General features: G+C 47.0%; 2 protein-coding genes across 3 annotated transcripts in view; one reads left to right on the top strand and one right to left on the bottom strand.

Moving 5' to 3' along the window:
- Nucleotides 1-15588, bottom strand: part of PHF5A (PHD finger protein 5A) — a 132354-nt gene that overhangs the window by 25835 nt on the left and 90931 nt on the right. The gene's annotated exons all lie outside the window — the stretch shown is intronic.
- The window catches only part of ACO2 (aconitase 2), a 297744-nt gene that overhangs the window by 252681 nt on the left and 29475 nt on the right, over nucleotides 1-15588 (top strand). For both annotated transcript variants that reach the window (XM_050805828.1, XM_050805829.1), the window contains one exon: nucleotides 14465-14601. In XM_050805828.1, coding sequence (XP_050661785.1) covers nucleotides 14465-14601 — 137 coding nt within the window. The remainder of the gene's footprint in view (nucleotides 1-14464; nucleotides 14602-15588) is intronic.

Below are 15588 nucleotides of genomic sequence, written 5' to 3'. Positions count from 1 at the left end.
TGCTTTTTATAACAGAGGAAAAATTCTGGTAATTTTTTTTTTTTTTTGAGACAGAGTCTCGCTCAGTTGCCAGGCTGGAGTGCAATGGCGCAATCTCGGCTCACTGCAACCTCCGCGTCCCGCGTTCAAGAGATTCTCCTGCCTCAGCCTCCCAAGTAGCTGGGATTACAGGCACCCGCCGCCACACCCAGCTAATTTTTGTTTTTAGTAGAGACAGGGTTTTGCCATGTCGGCCAGGCTGGTCTCGAACTCTTGACCTCGTGATCTGCCCGCCTTGGCCTCCCAAAGTGCTGGGATTACAGGCGTGAGCCACCGCGCCCGGCCGGTAATTTTTTTTTTTTTTTTTTGAGACGGAGTCTGGCTCTGTCGCCCGGGCTGGAGTGCAGTGGCCGGATCTCAGCTCACTGCAAGCTCCGCCCCCCGGGTTTACGCCATTCTCCTGCCTCAGCCTCCCGAGTAGCTGGGACTACAGGCGCCCGCCGCCTCGCCCGGCTAGTTTTTTTGTATTTTTTTAGTAGAGACGGGGTTTCACCATGTTCGCCAGGATGGTCTCGATCTCCTGACCTCGTGATCCGCCCGTCTCGGCCTCCCAAAGTGCTGGGATTACAGGCTTGAGCCACCGCGCCCGGCCAATTTTTTTTTTTTTAAATAGCGACTAGGTCTCACTATGTTGCCCAGGCTGATCTTGAACTCCTGAGCTCAAGCGATCCTCCTGCCTCAGCAGGAGTGCAGTGGCATGGTCTCAGCTCACTGCAGTCTCCGTCTCCCAGGTTCCAGCGATTCTCCTGCCTCAGCCTCCCAAGTAGCTGGGATTACATGCTCCCACCACTACATCTGGCTAATTTTTGTGTTTTTAATAGACACAGGGTTCCACCATGTTGGCCAGGCTGGTCTCGAACTCCTGTCCTCAGGTGATTCACCCACCTTGGCCTCCCAGAGTGCTGAGATTACAGGCATGAGCCACCATGCTTGGCTGATTTTCTTTTCTTTCAGTTGCAAGTGCTTTCTTGCATATGCTATTCTCTCTGTGCCAGATTCCCTGGACTCGTTCCCCTAAAGCCCATTTGTTTAGCCTCAGATCAAACATCACTTTATTGGAGAAACCCTTCCCCAATTCTAGATTAGGCTGTCCAGCTTTATGCTGTTATAGCAGCTTAACTTTTCTGTCATACCACTTCTCTTACAGTCACTTACACAGTCCCATAAGTGATTACTTGACATGTTTTCTCATCTAAAATTCAGGCACCACAACACATAGTCTGGGACTGGAGAAATACTTAATGAATCAGGAAGACGTTAGTTTAAATTGGGGAGGTAGTATGGGAGGGAAAGCATTGACTTGAGAATTGGAGGGCCTGAATTCTGCCCCTAACTACTGTTAACTAGGTATGTGACCTTGGCATTCATATCCTCATCTGTCAAACGAAAAAATTCCTGGTGATCTGGGGTCATCTTGGGTTGTGATAATCTGTACTTCTAGATGAATCATCAAATTAACAGAGCTCTAGAGGGCTGCTTATCTAGGATGAGAATCTACCTGCCTCTTTGGCCTCTCCACTTGGGTATCAGATAGTCCAATGTCCAGAACCAAACTCCTGGTGTCACCCTGCATGTCGGCTTTTCCGGTTGCCTTCCCCATTTCGTTTATAGCAACCCATTCTTCCAGTTACTTAGGTCCAAAACCTAAGTGATATTCTTGACTCCTTCTCTCACACCCCTTGGCCAACTTTTCAGCAAATCCTACTGTTATCACCTTCAAAATATAGACATCTCTAGCCAGTTTTTTTGAACTTGAACTCAAACATGATCTGGTTTGAGTTCATGATCTGATAAAATCTTGGCTTCTTTTGTGCTTGATTGCTCATATTTCTGTGGCCTCACTGAATCTTGCACCTAATGTGCACAATAGCAACTATAACTATAATACTACAGTCTTTTTTATTCTACCAGATGGTAATCCTGATGGTAGGGACCCCATGGTGGTGTTCCCAGTGTCCAGTGTGGTACAACTAAGCATCCCTCAGGTGCAGTATAGCAGATGGGACATGGGTGTGCCAAGATAGCCCTGGCCTTACCCCACCCTAGCAGGGTGACATGCTGAACCTGCCGGTTGCCTCCTGGTAGCAGGTTAGTCTGCTTACTGCTCTGCGGTGTCCAAATGTATTATTTTGTTCATGTGCCTTAACTTGGAAAAGCTTGGAAGCCTCATGGTAACAGCATTTGGCACCTAGGAAGGTATTCATTGTTAAATGAATTCTTTGTTAAGTGAGGTAGACTAGAGGGATCATTCTCCCTGATTTTTTTTTTTTTTTTTTTTTTTTTTGAGATGGAGTTTTACTTTTGTTGCCCAGGCTGGAGTGCAATGACGTGATCTCGGCTCCCCGCAACCTCCACCTCTCAGGTTCAAGCGATTCTCCTGCCTCAGCCTTCCCAAGTAGCTGGGATTATAGACATGTGCCACCAAGCCCGGCTAATTTTGTATTTTTGGTAGAGATGGGGTTTCTCCGTGTGTGTCAGGCTGGTCTCGAACTCCCGACCTCAGGTGATCCGCCCACCTTGGCCTCCCAAACTGCTGGGATTACAGGCAGGAACCGCTGTGCCCGACCATTCTCCCTGTTTTATAGAAGAAAGAGTAAGCTGTGTGACCAGCCCGGGGCCTGATCATAATCGAGTGCGGTTCTGAGTCTCATGTGCATTCTGGGGCAAAACACTGGGTTGCATTTCACATGTGCACATGTGTAGCTCGTTGCTTCCTTCCCTGCTTGTACATGAAGGTGAAGGCTGTGGCTAAGCCAGAAGGGCCTGGATTCTGGGGGTTTCTTCCTTGATTCAGATAAATCCATTCTGACATTACTGTGCTTTCCCCCAGGCCTTTGGGGATTAAGGGGGTTTATTGGTGAGCCTGCTTGCTGGGGAGGAATATTTATAGACTGTGGGCTGGAAGGAACTTTGGAGAACATCAGGTCCAGTGATGACCAGATGTGGCTATCTCAGAGTAACCGGGTAATCTTTTACTGATGCTTAGGCCCTACTGCAGGTGATCTGATTCAGAGCTCTGGGAGTGATAGGACCTAGAAGCTGAGTTTTTACAAAACCTCCCAAGTGATTTTGATATAGCTGGAATAATCCAGTTCCCCCTCCTCCCCCTTTTTTTGAGATAAGATCTTGCTCTGTGGTCCAGGCTGGAGTGCAGTGGTACACATGATCACAGCCCACTGCATCCTTGACCTTCTGGGCTAAAGCTGTCCTCCCACCTCAGCATCTCAAGGAACTGGGACTACAGGTGTGTGCCACCATGCTTGGCTAATTTTGTTTATTCTTTGTGGAGACAGGGTCTTACTATATTGTCCAGGCTGGTCTCAAACTCCTGGGGTCAAACCATCCTTCCGCCTCAGCCTCCCAAAGTGCTGGGATTACAGGTTTTGCGAGCCCTGCACTAGCCAAATAGTAATGCTCTTAATAGTAATACCCAGACCACATTCTTAATTTCTTCCAAAATGTCTTTAATAGCTATCTTTTTCCAAATCAAGATCTGATATAAAAAAACATACATTGCATTGGTTTTTCCATTTATGTCTCTCTTAATCTACAGCAGCACCGCCACTCCCTGCCCCAGCCCTTTCTTCCCCAGGACATTGACTCTTTGAAGAGACCAGGCCAGTTTTCCTGTAGAATGTCCACTTTCTGGGTTTCATTGTTCTTTTGTCTCCTTGCATTTCCCTTACTCTGGAGGTAAGTTTCCAAAGCTTTCTTACATGCAGGTTAAACATTCTGGACAAGAATTCTTCGTAGGTGAGGCCGGGTCACCAGGAGGCCCTGGTGTCGGGTGGTCCTGCTGTTGGTGGTGCCGCGTTTGATCTCTGGGTTAAAATGGTGGTAATCAGATTCTGCTATTGTAAAGGTACATTTTTTTTTCCTTTTCCTTCATAATGATAACTTCCTGTAAGTAAACTTGCTGAAACAAAGGGTTTGCACATTTCCAAAAACCAAAACGCTTTTGATTATTGTCAAATTGCCACTGAACAATTATGCTACTCTGCACTTTAAGGAGTATGCTTTTCTTCACCTATTTGCCTGGTTTATTTTTTCTTTTTCTGATTACAAAAGAAATGCGTATATCATGCAACATTTAAAAGTTACAGGCCGGGCACGGTGCCTCACGCCTGTAATCTTAGCACTTTGGGAGGCTGAGGCAGATGGATCACCTGAGGTGAGGAGTTCAAGACCAGCCTGGCCAACATGGTGAAACTCTGTCTTTACAAAAAATACAAACATTAGCTGGGTGTGGTAGCACATGCCTGTCGTCTCAGCTACTCAGAAGGCTAAGGCAGGAGAATCGCTTAAACCCGGGAGGCAGAGGTTGCAGTGAGCTGAGATTGCGCCACTGTACTCCGGCCTGGGTGACAGAGCAAGACTCCGTCTCAAAGAAAAAAAAAGAAAGAAAAAAACTTGTGGTCAAATCTAACATAAAATTTGACATTTTAACCACTTTCAGTGTTCAATTCATTAGTATTAATTACATTCATAATGTTGTGCAACCACCACGATTATCTTCTTTGTAAACAGCTGTAGAGTGGCATTCCATGGTGCCTGAGCCAGAACGTATTCAATCAGTGCCCTGTGTATGGGCAATTGGGTTGTTCTCTTAAAAATAGTGCTGCAGACAGTGTCTGTGCCTGTCTCTCTGCTCTTTTATGTATTTTAATTAGATCGTTTCCTGGAAGAGGGAAAGCTAGTCAAAGAGGGCAAACATTTTACATTGTAATATGTATTACCTAATTGTCTTTCAAAATGTTGAACCTCTTTACAGTCTAACTAAAAGCATCTCAGACTGATAAAGCATTGATTTGCCTTGGTAACTGTTTTCTCTCACAAGACTAACTCAGCCTGCTCTGTATTTAACCCTGCTTGGTAAGGAAGAGCTGGTTGGGAAGGTAGAAGCAACATCCCTTTTTTTTTTAACTAATTGGTATTTATGTAACACCTCCTGTGTATCAGGCTTGCTGTTCAGGCCGGGGGAATTTAGTTCTGAGTAAACAGACACAATCTCTCCCTAGTGGAGCTTACAGACTGAAATATTTGGAGACAGACATCATCTCATGAATGAACTCAAGAAGTAAAGGGCATATATAATAGGAGGCTCTGGTAGAGCCGGGGATTCGGGGAAGGATTCCCTGAGAAAGTTAAATGTATTTGGAGTTTGAAGGATCAATTGGATGTTCCCTAGGCAAAGGGCAGATTGGGAATGGAGGTGGACAGCAAACATTCCAAGCAGAAGAAAAACTACATCTGTAAAGGCCTGTGGCAGGTCCCTTTAGAATGTGTTCTGGCCAAGGAAGTTCATCATGTTCAGTGCCCTTGAGGAAGGCCGGTTCTGAATTTCCCAGAACCAGATAGATGAGATCCCACTGCCAAGGCCCCATGAGCGGAAGGGGTTTGAGAGGGATGGAAGGCTTTCCAAGGCAAATTCTAACAAATTACAAATAATCTGGAGAGGAGGAAGAGAGGCACCTAAATAAATAAGTTTAGAGTTTTAGAATGACTTGTCCAAAGTTGGAAGGGGTAGGTAACCAAGGAGGAACAGTACAGAGCAGCTGGAATACATCAGAAGGGGGTCAGGAATGCCAAAGGACCTGATGAGCTAAGGCTTCTGGAAAATGCTAATCAGCCACAAGGACCTTTAAAGCTGTCTGCAGTAAGAAAAATAGGAAGAGTCACGCTGCTTCTGGCAATATCCAGAGGAGGAACACAATGTCGCCACTTCTAGTTTTACATTCATCTCCTTTATGAAAGAAACGATACAGTATAACACATGTGGAATGCTTTTATTATTAATAAATAGGCCATGTGCCAAGCACTTTATATAAATGATTTCATTTTATATCAATGCTATGAAGTTTATCTTCATTTTCTTTATGACAAAACTAAGACATGGGGAGCTTAAATAACTTCCCCAGGGTCACAGCAGTTAAGTGGTGGAGCTGGGTTGGGCAATCTGACTATAGTTCTTCAATCCGAACTATCACACCGCGCTGGGAAAGGATGGGCCATATGAGGTGAGAGGGACTGGCCCAGATTCTAGAGGCAGCGGAATCTAGAAGTGATCCATCACAGAGAGAGAGAGACCTGAGCTGGCATCCTGGAGTCACTGCATACCAGCTAGTGAATTCTGACTTACCTCTCTGATCTCCAGTTTCCACATCTGTAAGATGGGAATAACACTTATCTGCACTATTATACTGGAATTCAGAATAGGCACAGAAAGTGCTTGGCATGAAACAGATGCTTAATTAGTAATTGTTTTTATTTTTATTCTAAGAGTAGGGTAAAGACCCAAAGCTAGTTTTGTTTTGTTTTGTTTTGTTTTTTAACATATGAGATAAGTGGTCCATGAATGAATGATACATGGTGTCTTAGTCCATTTTGTGTTGCCATAACAGAATACTACATACTGAGTAATTTATAAAGAAAAGGAATTTAGGCTGGGCACAGTGACTCATGCTTATAATCCCTGCACTTTGGGAGGCTGAGGCAGGCGGATCACCTGAGGTCAGGAGTTTGAGACCAGCCTGGGCAACATGATGAAACCCCGTCTCTACTAAAAATACAAAAAATTAGGCCAGTCACAGTTGCTTACACCTGTAATCCCAGTGCTTTGAGAGGCTGAGGCGGGCAGATCACCTGAGGTTGGGAGTTAAATAGCAGCCTGACCAACGTGGTGAAACCCCATCTCTACTAAAAATACAAAATTAGCTGGGCGGGCCGGGCGCGGTGGCTCAAGCCTGTAATCCCAGCACTTTGGGAGGCCGAGATGGGTGGATCACGAGGTCAGGAGATCGAGAGACGATCCCGGCTAACACGGTGAAACCCCGTCTCTACTAAAAAATACAAAAAAATAGCCGGGCGAGGTGGCGGACGCCTGTAGTCCCAGCTACTCGGGAGGCTGAGGCAGGAGAATGGCGTAAACCCGGGAGGCGGAGCTTGCAGTGAGCTGAGATCCGGCCACTGCACTCCAGCCTGGGTGACAGAGCAAGACTCCGTCTCAAAAAAAAAAAAAAAAATTAGCTGGGCGTGGTGGCACATGCCTGTAATCCCAGCTCTCGGGAGGCTGAGGCAGGAGACTTGCTTGAACCTGGGAAGCAGAGGTTACAGTGAGCAGAGATTATGCCATTACACTCTAGCCTGGGCAACAAGAGCAAAACTTCATCTCAAAAGAAAAAAGAAAATTAGCCAGGCATCATGGCAGGCAGCTGTAATCCCAGCTACTCAGGAGGCTGAGGTGGAAGAATATCTTGAACCTGGGAGGTGGAGGTTGCAGTGAGCCGAGATAGCGCCACTACTCCAACCTGGACAACAAGTATGAAACTCTGTCAAAAAAGAAGGAGGGGAGGGAGGGAGGAGAAAGAAAGAGAAAGAAAGAAAGAAAACGAATTTATTTCTTACAGTTCTGGAGGATGGGAAGTCGAAGATTGAGGGGCTGCATCTGGTGAGGGCCATCATGCTGTGTCACCACATGGTAGAAGGTATAAGGATAAGAGAGAGGGGAGGAAGGGGGCCAGACTTATCCCTTTATCAGGAACCGACTCACATGACAACTAACCCACTTCTGTAATAACAGTATTAATTCATTGTGAGGGTAGCGCCCTTCTGACCTTATCACCTCTTAAAGGCCCCATCTCTCAGCACTGACATTGGGCATTGAGTTGCCAACACATAAACTTTGGGGGACACATTCAAACCATAACACATGGTGGCCTTGCCCTTGAAGTCAGTCTACAGGGTAAGCATATTTCTTGCCCATGTATAGAGAATGAAATTTAAAAAAAATACAGGGTGAGCATGTTGACGTGGCCCCCCTTTTAACAGTTTCCATGTGACATTTCATGCACCGCAGCCTTTCACTGCTCTGAAGCCAGGAGTCAAGCTGAGATTTCCCCTGAGGCCTGGAGAAGATAGGTGAACTGGCAAAGACTGAAAGTCTAGCTGTCTTTTACTTTTTTGTTGCGATGAGCAGATATACTAGTGAGAATGAGTGTTTCATCCTTATTAATTTATAAACCTAAGCTGTTCAATCTGGCAAGTTAAAATTCAGTGACATAAAAAATTCCGTTCCATGGCTGGGTGCGGCGACTCATCCCTGTAATCCTAGCACTTTGGGAGGCCGAGGTGGGAGGATCACTTGAGTCTAGGAGTTTGAGGCCATCCTGGGCAACATGTTCTAAAAAAAATAAATAAGGCCAGGTACGGTGGCTCACGCCTGTAATCCCAGCACTTTGGGAGGCCGAGGAAGGCGGATCATATGAGGTCAGGAGTTCAAGACCAGTCTGACCAACATGGCAAAACTTTGTCTCTACTAAAAATACAAAAATTAGCTACTCAGGAGGTGGAGACAGGAGAATTGCTTGAACCCTGGAGACACAGGTTGCAGTGAGCTGAGATCATGCCAGACAGCACAGATCTAGAACTTGTTCATCGGGGCAGGAAGTCCTCTTGGACAGCACTGGATGTTGAGAACAGACACTTTAACATAGTTGGAAAGCAGAACGGCAGGGTGATTAAGGGTGAAATGTGTAGCTGATTTCATTTGTATTTAACACTGTGAAGTGTATCTCCATTAAGCACCGAGGTTTAAGGAGTTAAATGACTTGCCTGGGGCAGCAGCAGGCACATGGGTCAGTCAGGCTGCATTTGGATCCCGCTTCCTACAGTGTGGTCTTGTCATTCATCCTCCATGCCTCTGTTTCCCGACTGGGAAAATAGGATAATCATGGGAGCCACTTCACTGGGTGGCTGTGAAGATTAGACCATGTAATATATTCCAGGTGCGTCACGCCATGCTTGTCTCATATTAGACACATCATAGTCTTTCTTTACCCATAAGTTGTATTTTGTATCTTTTTTTTTTTTAGACAGAGTTTCACTCTTGTTGCCTAGGCTGGAGTGTAATGGCGCAATCTCGGCTCACCGCAACCTCCACCTCCCGGGTTCAAGCGATTCTCCTGCCTCAGCCTCCTGAGTAGCTGGGATTACGGTCGTACACCACCACGTCCAGCTAATATATTTTTAGTAGACACGGGGTTTCACCACGTTGGTCAGGCTGGTCTCGAACTCCTGACCTCAAGTGATCTGCCTGTCTCGGCCTCCCAAAGTGCTGGGATTACAGGTGTGAGCCACTGTGCCAGGCTATATTCTGTATCAACATATGATTTTGTCCGTTTTGCTTTTTGAAATGGAGTCTCACTCTGTCTCCCAGGCTGGAGTGCAATGACGGGATCTCGGCTCACTGCAACCTCTGCCTCCTGGATTCAAGCGATTTTCCTGCCTCAGCCTCCTGAGTAGCTGGAATTACAGGTGCCTGCCACCACACCCTGCTAATTTTTTTTTTTTTTTTTTTTTTTTTTTGGAGACGGAGTCTCGCTCTGTTGCCCAGGCTGGAGTGCAGTGGCCGGATCTCAGCTCACTGCAAGCTCCGCCTCCCGGGTCTACGCCATTCTCCTGCCTCAGCCTCCCGAGTAGCTGGGACTACAGGCGCCCGCCACCTCGCCCGGCTAGTTTTTTGTATTTTTTAGTAGAGACGGGGTTTCACTGTGTTAGCCAGGATGGTCTCGATCTCCTGACCTCGTGATCCGCCCGTCTCGGCCTCCCAAAGTGCTGGGATTACAGGCTTGAGCCACCGCGCCCGGCCTTTTTTTTTTTTTTTTTGAGACGGAGTCTCACGCTGTTGCCCAGGCTGGAGTGCAGTGGTGCGATCTCGGCTCAGTGCAAGCTCCGCCTCCTGGGTTCACGCCATTCTCCTGCCTCAGCCTCCTGAGTAGCTAGGACTACAGGCGCCCGCCACCGCGCCCGGCTAATTTTTTGTATTTTTAGTAGAGATGGGGTTTTACAGTGTTGGCCAGGCTGGTCTCAAACTCCTGACCTCAGGTGATCCACCCACCTCAACCTCTTAAAGTGCTGGAATTACAGGCGTGAGTCACCGTGCCCAGCTTGTTTTGTTTTGTTTTGAGACAAGGTCTTGCTCTGTTGCCCAGGCTGGAGTGCAGTGGCGAGATCATAGCTCACTGTAGTCTGGAACTCATGGGCTCAAGTGATCTCCTGCCTCTTGAGCAGCTGGGACTATAGGTATATGCCACCACGCTCAGCTAATCTATGTTTTATTTTATTTTGTAGAGACAAGGTCTTGCTGTCTTGCCCAGGCTGGTCTTGAACTCCTGGGCTCAATTGATCCTCCTGCCTCAGCCTCCCAAAGTGTTGGGATTACAGGTGTGAGCCACTGTGCCTGGCCTATTTTGTCCTTGACAGCTCTTACTATGTTGGCAAGGTTGGTCTTGAATTCCTGGTCTCAAGCAACCTTCCTGTGTCCTAAAGTGCTAGGATTACAGGCATCAGCCACTGCTCCTGGCCCAGCATTATTTCTGAAGCCTATTTGTAGGTATTGAGATGTAGTCTGTAGTTAGCTTAACTGTGCCCTGGCTGTGGGAATTGGAGCTTTGCCTTGTCCCGGTACCATAGATAAGATTACAATGCATTGTCTTGCCTGCTGCACCAGGCAATAGGTATTGTTACAGTTGTTTTTATTTCTAAGGAAACTGAAACTTAGGGCAATTAATTTGTAAAAATAAACAGATTGGTAATTTCACATTGGAAAGATGTCTGAGATTTGTTAGTAAATGAAAAAGATGAGTTGCAGGCCAGGCGTCGTGGCTCACACCTGTAATCCCAGCACTCTGGGATGCCAAGGTGGGTGGATCATTTGAGGTCAGGAGTTTGAGACCAGCCTGGGCAATGTGGTGAAACCCCATTTCCGCCAAAAAAGTACAAAAATTAACCGGGCATGGTAGTGCATGCCTGTAGTGCCCACTACTTGGGAGGCTGAGGCAGGAGAATTGCTTGAACCTGGGAGGCAGAGGTTGCCGTGAGCTGAGATCATGCCACTACACTCCAGCCTGGGTGATGAGAGCGAAACCCCATCTCAAAAAAAAAAGAAAAAGAAAAAGATGAGTTGCAGAACAACTTGTATGGTTTCTCATTTGTGTGAAGAACATGGTAGTGTGTACACTTAGGAATGCACAGGGTAATAATCATGGAAACGTACTCAGTACTCTATATAATGTCTCCAGATCCTCACAATAGCTCTGTGAAGAAACGATTGCTTGGAGAGGTTAAATTGTCCGGATCGGTAAGTTGTGGGGCCATCCTGAAACCCAGGGCTCTGCTCCTCCATCCACCCCATGCACTGGGCTCCTCCCCATGTCACAGGGATAGTGTTTATCACTGCAGCAGAAATATACTACCTTCTTCCTATGCACGTGCACTGTGGAAGGTCCTTTGATGTCATGTCATTGGTGGGTTCTTTGCACCTACCCAGTGAGGCAGGCAGTGAGGAGCCATCAGTCAGGTTTGCGCTTGGGGGCAAATGGATGTGAAGTCCGGACTGGGGATGTTGCCCCTGCCACAGACAGGTTAGAATGAGTGATGGTCGGGGGTGCTGTTTCAGAATGTGGCCTATTCTCACTGCTGGGTGACTCAAACAGGGAATGGCTGCTCTGGGTACGTACTGGGTTCAGGTGCTGAGGTTGACAGCATTTGGATTATATATCCGGGTGATGTAAAGAAGGGAGCCTGGGGCAGTGGTTTCAGCTTTGCCTCTTCCCCTACCCAGGGTATGACGAGGAACACCAACCACCTAGAAAGCAAGCAGCTCTTTCCTTCTTGCTGTCATTTCTTTCTCTCTTTCTCTTTCTTTCTTCCTTCCTTCCTTCCTTCCTTCCTTTTTTTTCTTTTCTTTTCTTTTCTTTTTTTTCTTTTTTGAGACGGAGTTTCCCTCTGTCACCTAGGCTGGAGTGAAGTGGGGTGATCTTGGCTCACTACAACCTCTGCCCCCGGGTTCAAATGATTCTCCTGCCTCAGCCTCCTAAGTAGCTGGGATTATAGGTGCCCGCCACCACGCCTGGCTAATTTTTGTGTTTTTAGTAGAGACGGGGTTTCACCACGTTGGACAGGCTGCTTTCAAATTCCTGACCTCAGGCAATCCGCCTACCTTGGCCTCCCGAAGGGCTGGGATTACAGGTGTGAGCCACTGCACCCGGCCTCTTGCTATCATTTCTTTGGATTCATTTATTCTTCTCTGGTAACAAGGTACCCTTGAAGGTTATTATTCATAGTTTAAAATTAACTAATACAGATTACAGGCTCATGCCTGTAATCTCTGCTTTGGGAGGCTGAGGCAGGAGGATCGCTTAAGGCCAGGAGTTTGAGATCAGCCTGGGCAATGTAGTAAGACCTGTTGCTACAAAAAAATAAAAGAATTAGGGTGGGTGCGGCAGCTCACGCCTGTAATTCTAGCACTTTGGGAGGCTGAGTCAGGTTTATCACCTGAGGTCAGGAGTTCAAGACCACCCTGACCAATATGTAGAAACCCTATCTCTACTAAAAATACAAAAATTAGCAAAGTGTGGTGGCGTGCACCTGTAGTCCCAGTTACTTGGGAGGCTGAGACAGGAGAATTGCTTGAACCCGGTAGGCAGAGGTTGCAATGAGCCAAGATCATGCCATTGCACTTCAACCTGGGCAACAGAGTAAGACTCCCTTTAAAAAAAAAAAAAAAAAAAAGGAAAGAAAAACATATTGGGAGGTCGAGGCGGGCAGATCATGAGTTTAAGAGATAGAGACCATCCTAACCAACATGATAAAACCCTGTCTCTACTATAAATACAAAAATTATCTGGGCGTGGTGGTGGACACCTGTAGTCCCAGCTACTCAGGATGCTGAGACAGGAGAAGTGCTTGAACCCAGGAGGTGGAGGTTGCAGTGAGCCGAGATTGCACCACTGCATTCCAGCCTGGCGACAGAGCAAGGCTCTGTCTCAAAAATAAGTAAATAAATAAATTAATTAAATAATTGGGTGTAGTAGTGTGTGCCTGTGGTCCCAGCTACCGAGGAAGCTAAGGTGGGAGGATCATTTGAGCTCAGGAGTTTCAGACTGCAGGGAAGTATGATCTTGCCCCTGCACTCCAGGCTGGGCAACTGAACAAGACACTGTCTCTTAAAAAAAAAAAATAAAATAACTAATACAGATCCCACCATAACAATCATTCATTTATTGCTGTGTAACAAATTGCCCCCAAACTTAAAAGCTTAAAACAACAAGCATTTATCTCATATTTCTGTGGGCCAGGAATTTGGGAGTGGCTTGGCTGGGTGGTTCTGGCTTGGGGACTCTCCAGAAGTTGCAGGGAAGATGTCAGCTGGGGCTAGCCATCTGACAGGTTGAACCGGGGCTGGAGCATTCGCTTGCAAGGTGGCTCACTCACACCTGGCAAGGTGGTGCTGGTTATCGGCAAGAGGCCTCTGTTGCTGTCTTGGTGGGCCTCTCCCAGGATTGCTTAACAACATGGGGACTGTCTTGCCCTAGAGCAATCCAAGGGAGAGAGCAAGCCAGGCAGAAGCTGTTCTTTTTATGACCTAGTCTCGAAGTCCCATAGTATCACTTGTCACATTCTATAAAGTAGAATTAAGTCTGCCACATATTCAAAGGCAGGGTAATGGCTGGGCATGGTGGCTCATGCCTGTAATCCCAGCACTTTGGGAGGCCGAGGCGGATGGATCACTTGAGATCAGGAGTTCAAGACCAGCCTGGCCAACATGGTGAAACCCTGTCTCTACTACAAATACAAAAATTAGCCCTGGGCATGGTGGCGCGTGCCTGTAATCCCAGCTACTGGGAAGCTGAGGCAGGAGAAGCTGAAGCTTGAACCCAGGAGGCAGCGGTTTCAGTGAGCTGAGACCCCACCACTGCACTCCCACCTGTGCCACAGAGCGAGACTCTGTCTCAAAAAAAAAGGTGGGAGGGGAATTAGGCACCACCTTTTGAAAGGATGAGGAAACATCCAAAGCCCAAGTGCAGGATTTTCCTCATTCATTCCTCCCTCTGACCCACAGATGTTTGTTGAATCTCCAGTATGTGCCAGGTAGTCCAGACATAGAGATGAGTAAGATAAATAAGGCTTGATCTCAGCTCTCAAGAAGCTTATAGTGCAGGTAGACTAATAGCTCCGGTTTGGGTAGTGTTTTCCAGCTTAATGAGCACTTTCACTTCACGGTCTCAATTAACCTTCCCAGACCCCTGTGTGATCACCAGAGCTGGGTATATCCCTATTTTCTATCTCCTCTGGGTTTTAGACAATGAGGGCTTTTCTTATGTTGATATACCTTACATGATAGAAGTTGACTTTGATCTCAGCGATTTTTGCCTGTAAATCCCTTGCACTTTGTTCCTACCCCAGGCTGTGTTCCTTGTGGCTGCTTTGTCATCCCCTGTGCTGCAGATGAGGAAGCTGAGGCTGCAGTTACTGAACAGCTCTTGACACTTTAATTCCTGGATTTTTTTCACCATACTGAGCTGCCCTCGGGGATGGACTCTCCTAAGTGCTCCATTGACAATGGCTGTCATGTTTATTCTTGCAGAAAGCTCTGGGTGTGCGGCAGTACCATGTGGCCTCAGTCCTGTGCCAACGAGCCAAGGTGGCGATGAGCCACTTTGAGCCCAACGAGTACATCCACTATGACCTGCTAGAGAAGAATATTAACATTGTTCGCAAACGGTAAGGCTGCAGATGGGAGGCGGTGACTACTCAAGCGCACTGTGTCTGCTGCCTGCCCCTGTCAGGCAGCGAAGAGGTGTTTCGTGAAGGATGGTTGGCGATGGTGGCAGGGTCAAGGTATTCAGGGTGCAAAGGTTTCTGCTGAGGAAAGGCATTCCAGATCAGTGTTGTAACTTCTGTCCTCTCTGCCAAGGGATAATCTGTGTTATCAAGAACCCTCTAGATGTGAACCATAGCCAGGTCTCAGGGACACTTTGGTGCTATAACCTGAACCTCCCAACCTTTTCAGGGCAGGCTGCTGACCCTCAGCCTGCCCTCTGGAGGCCACCAGGCCCAGTGCCTGGAGAATCATCTTCTATTTCCTCTTCAGTACATAGGCACAGAGGAGAGCTGAGGTCTGGGACCCAGAAGATAAATTAAGATGGGACCTTTTTTATTTTTTTGAGGCAGAGTGTCTCCCTGTTGCCCAGACTGGAGTGCAGTGGTATGATCTTGGCTCACTGCAACCTCTGCCTCCCAGGTTGGAACGATTCTTATGCCTCAGCTTCCTGAGTAGCTGCAATTACAGGCATGCTACCACACCTGGCTAATTTTTGTATTTTTAGTAGAGATAGGGTTTTGCCATGTTGCCCAGGCTGGTCTCAAATTCTTGAGCTCAAGCAATCTGCCTGCCTCGGCCTCCCAAAGTCCTGGGATTATAGACGTAAGCCACTGCACCTGGTGTATTTTATTTTATTTTATTATTTTATGTTTTATATTATGCTATTTTATTTTTTGAGACAGAGTCTCACTCTGGTCCAGGCTAGAGTATAGTGGTGCAATCTTGGCTCACTGCAACCTCTGCCTCCCAGGTTCCAGCAATTTTCATGCCTCAGCCTCCCAAGTAGCTGGGACTACAGGGACGCACCACCATGCCTGGCTAATTTTTTGTACTTTTGTAGAGATAGGGTTTCATCATGTTGGCCAGGCTGGTCTCAAACTCCTGAC

This window comes from Macaca thibetana, chromosome 10 (assembly GCF_024542745.1).
Source record: "Macaca thibetana thibetana isolate TM-01 chromosome 10, ASM2454274v1, whole genome shotgun sequence".
Taxonomy (NCBI): Eukaryota; Metazoa; Chordata; class Mammalia; order Primates; family Cercopithecidae; genus Macaca; species Macaca thibetana.
Note: the sequence above shows the minus strand (reverse complement) of the source record. Positions and strands in the feature narration are given on the sequence as shown.